The sequence below is a fragment of the Oryzias melastigma genome, linkage group LG6, assembly GCF_002922805.2.
Source record: "Oryzias melastigma strain HK-1 linkage group LG6, ASM292280v2, whole genome shotgun sequence".
NCBI lineage: Eukaryota > Metazoa > Chordata > Actinopteri > Beloniformes > Adrianichthyidae > Oryzias > Oryzias melastigma.
The window spans coordinates 5,318,068-5,322,393 of NC_050517.1; the positions used below are offsets into that span (position 1 = coordinate 5,318,068).

The 4,326-nt window shown below is 46.2% G+C and overlaps 1 protein-coding gene across 2 annotated transcripts in view; it reads right to left on the minus strand.

The window, feature by feature from the left end:
• kitlga (kit ligand a) overlaps positions 1 to 3,378 on the minus strand; it is a 43,245-nt gene extending 39,867 nt beyond the window's left edge. The window contains exon 1 of one of the 2 annotated variants that reach the window (XM_024261868.2): positions 2,701 to 3,378. In XM_024261868.2, coding sequence (XP_024117636.1) covers positions 2,701 to 2,715 — 15 coding nt within the window. In that variant the 5' untranslated portion in view covers positions 2,716 to 3,378. The remainder of the gene's footprint in view (positions 1 to 2,700) is intronic. The other variant, XM_024261870.2, reaches the window with a different exon arrangement.
• Positions 3,379 to 4,326: the final 948 nt, after the last annotated feature.

Sequence of the window (4,326 nt, forward strand, 5' to 3'; positions counted from 1 at the left end):
GTGACCAATAGAGCGCCGCGAAGCGGCGCGCTCTCCGCTGCGCGCCGCTGCGCGGCGCTATCGCGTCCTGTGTGACTCCGGCGTTAGGCTCCGGCACCCTCGCGACCCCGAAAGGGAAGAAGCGGTCAAGAAAATGGATGGATGGATGGATATTTACAGACTCCACAAGGTGCTCCGGGACAAGACATAAGTTGTTCAGGACCACGAAAGTGACAATCAATGTGAAAGCCTGAACAAAACCTCAAAGTGCAACTTTAAGTGATGGAATGAACGTAAGGAAGATTTCCTTTCTACGGTAGCAGCTGCACCTCTCTGAGCGCCTGACCACAACCCGTCACACCAGTTCAGATTTACTGTTACACAGTTTCCTGCTGTAAGAATAATCTGGTTAACAACTTAGCAAATTCATTCAGCAGTGATTATTGCAGAGTCGAACTCCAGCACCCTTCCTGCCACAATGCAGACCTCCTGTTTGCTTCCGTGAAACATGTGACACCATAAATCTCATGATGCATAGCTGATTATGTGTCATCTTCCTCCCATTTTTTTTTAATTTGCTTGCACTTTCAAAGCTTGACAAAAACTTAAAATACAGCTCCTGAGGCTCTGGACGCTGACCTAGTTATCCCGAGGGGTTCTGATGAAGCCTCCCGGTCCCCCAGCAGGCGAGAAGCCATAACAATAAAGAGGAGGTAAACTGAGCCTGCTTGCGTGAGCAACAGGCCAGTAGATTTACAGCCTGCCTCCGTTCAGGCCTGGCTCTTCTGCACAGTCCACATCCAGGTCTACGTCATCCCGCCTGCCAAAAACCTCCTAACGCCTCCTCACCTGCTTTGCATCACTTCACCTGCTACACGTCAAATTTTAGAAATCCCTCTCTGCCGATCACTGACAGATTGCAGAAGGAAGATGTGTCTTCAGATCTGCTGAAACCTCCTGACCCCATCTGTGGAAAGGCAAGGCCAACCGCCTTCTCCACAAATAAAGATAAATCCCTTTTAGTGGCGGGAATGACAGAGGCCTGTTTTGAGATGCCTCTCTAAACCTCCACAACTTAAGGCCGCGTGCGGCTGGCATAGGAATACTAGCGCTCCCTACTGGTGCCAAGTGTTCTGTGAAGGTGTCAAAACATGAGCGTGCTCTCGCTTTCTCTGTCAATCACCTTTTGCACCACAGACTGCCTGGATCTGCTCAAAATATGACTTGATTCTTCAGAAGAACAGAAAGAACTTTCCAGAATTTTCCATAAATCCTTCACTTTAGCACAATTGTCTAAATCCAATGAAAAAACGGCTCTGAGAAGTAGATAAATCATCTTCACTTGACAATAATCTTCCATCTCCAGAAAATATATTTTAAACAAAGATCGCAAAATATTCTGAAGCTTTTTTGGAGTCAGGCAGGCACTAAAAATATTAGAAATTTAAAATAATTGATCACTTCAGTTGGTAGATACTGTCCACACACGAATAAGTGACAGCATCCTGATTCAAAGAAAGCATAAAAGAAACTGTAGATGGTCTGTCTAACATCAGATGGCCACCCAGCTTCCAGGAACTTCAAAGGGGTGTTGGAGCTGCATGCACCCACGTACACGCCCTATCACAACCATATTAACGTGCTTTATGTCCTTTTATTTTTAAATCTGGCTTAGGGACTATAAGCAGCTTAATACTGCACAGACTGAAACAGAGAAAAACCTGAAATGCGCTGGTTTTAGTTAAACAGCCTGGGGATAAAACATGAGGATTAAACCCGCATTATGTTCAGTTTAAACAACTTTTTGTTTTTTTTCCTAAACTGAATACATCTATGTAACTTTAACATGGTGATGCAGGGTTTAACCAATTTAAAAAGTGATCCACCAACTCCTCCTCACAAAGCCTTCTGGTCTCAATGAGCCTGAGAAAAATATGTTTCCACTTAAAGGACATGAAGTTTTCACTTCTTCCTTCACCGCAAAGCGAGTCGGTTTGCTTTTTTTGGTGGACATGGAGGAGAAAAATGCACATCGATCTCCAAACAAGCCTGTAGTCTAATGTTTGAACATTTTAGGACAGGGACGTCACAGGCCACAGATTACGGGGTCAAGGCTTGCAGAGTTTTAACCTAAGCTAAAAGTCTGCAGGCTGGTCGGGGCGCGCGGTGGCGCGCGGCGGCTCAAGCCGCGGGGCTCAGCTTTTGTCCAGATCAGCCTCAGGACACACCTGACGCCGAGTCCTCACCTCAGAACTGGAGCTTAAGAGAGCGGGCGACCCTTTATAGACCCTTTACTGCCCCGAGTTGGTTTTAGTTCCATCCGTGGATTAACTGCGCGCCTGCGCTGCAACACCGCGCTGAAAGTGGCTTCAGACCCCCCCAATCGAGTGCATGAATAAAAGTGAGAGTCCGGCAGGACTCCAGTGGACTGGCGCAGTTAGAATTATCGCGGAGCTGCACGCCGCGCGCACACGCGAACCCTTTTGGTAAGCGTGGCACCGTGGAGGGGAAGCGTCCACGCCGCTGGCTGTGGTCCTTCACGCCACCCAGCACCCTCTGAAGTCCCCCGAAGCGCGTCGCAAAAAGCAGCCGTCTCTGATTCAAACGTCTTCCCGGTTCCTGGAGCGCAGCAGGAGCGTGACGCACACGCTGCAGCCCCAAACGGATCTAATCCCCTCGAGCAAGGCAGAGGACAGCAGAACAGCAACAGCTGACACTTACTTTTGACTTCTTCATATGGAACGACAGGAGTAGCCTAAATCCAGTGTGTGCGAAAGCCTATTTTATTTTACTTCTACGGGGAGGAAAGGGGTTGTCATCATCCTGTGTGCACATATCCAATGCCTAAGTCAGCGGTATCCAAACGCAGGTGAATTAAAAAAAAAAAAAACACCCAAAAGGAGGCAAAAAGTAAAGAAACGTTCAATCTTTATAGACTGCTTTGTCAGCCCGTCAATCTAGGCTACAACATAGATCCAGACACTGAGGGCTGGCAGCGGAGGAGCGGGACAGCGCGCAGAGGGAGGGAGTTAAGCCTTTATAATGATGCGTAAAAAGCAGTCAAAGAGCCGCCCTCTGACGGGCTGGAGAGTGTGAAAAGGTTTCCTCTGACACCGCTGCTGCCAGTACAAACACATCTCAGGGGAGACACAGGTTCAGAGCTCCTTTCAGAGGAAGACAAAAAGCCTTCAAGCTTGATGTTTCGGCCTGTGATCATGTTTTTTTTTTAAAGACGCATTGTACAACAGAGCAGATGGCGAGGTTTTCTGTGCTGCTATGGAGGCTCACAGAGCAAGTGACTCATTTTTGTGAGTCAAAGCGTTTGTCACGGAATTTGAGGGATTGAGCTTGTTTTCCAGTGTAGGAGTAAAAAAAATGTTTTGTCCCAAACAACAAAAAAACAAGGCAGTCATGTGACCTCCCTCTGTTCTTTCATAACAACAAAATGCACAAGTTGCTTATTTGAGGTGTCTTTCCTCTATAAATCCTGACATGTTAGGGAGGTTTGACCACAGAAGTTCCTGCAGAAAGGATAAATGTCTGTCAGCGTCTGATCTGTTCTGGTAAAATGTTGAGTCCAATAAAACAGTCAGTTAAGCTCCAGTGAAACAGATGACAACAGATATCAGAGTTATTAATGGTACAAAATCTTCTAAATGTTACAATATGGGTTGTCATAAAAATTGCATGCACATGCTTTCACTGCCAATAAAACACTTTAAAAGGGTTGGAGACAGGTGAAGGGCAGTCTGGAACATCCATTATTGGGAAATGAATGTGACGGATGTCAGAGGTGCAGTAGAAAGGAAATGCCTTTTTCCTTGTTGGTTATAATCGATCTAGCTGTCTTGTCCCATGTTTTTTTTTTTAAGAGTCCAGATTTAGATGAAGAGACATACGGTGTATTTGTAACTTCCTGCATCAAACTAAAGGAATAAACTGTTCAGCATAATGTATTTTCACACGTTGAGCAAACTCGTCTGACTGCCTTGTTGTCAGGAACTTTCTGAAGCAAAAGGAGGCGACGGTCTTCAGGTGTCGTGCAACTCATTCTAGCCTTCCACGGGTTCCTGTTTCATTGCTGAATTTTTATAAGACTTTGGCTTCAGTGCACAAGAAAATAGGATTAGGAAGTGGAGCTGTTTGCAGTGACCACTGCCTTAATTGAGAAACAAAGCGATCCACGTACTGTACCTCCCGTGTAAGGCATCTGTCTAGCAGGAATAATTGCACAACCTGGTTTTTCTGCAAATACTAGGCATCAGAGGTGGGACCAAGTCATCATTTTGCAAGTCCGAGTCAAGTCCCAAGTCTTTGTCCTCAAGTCCGAGTCAAGTCCCAAGTCAA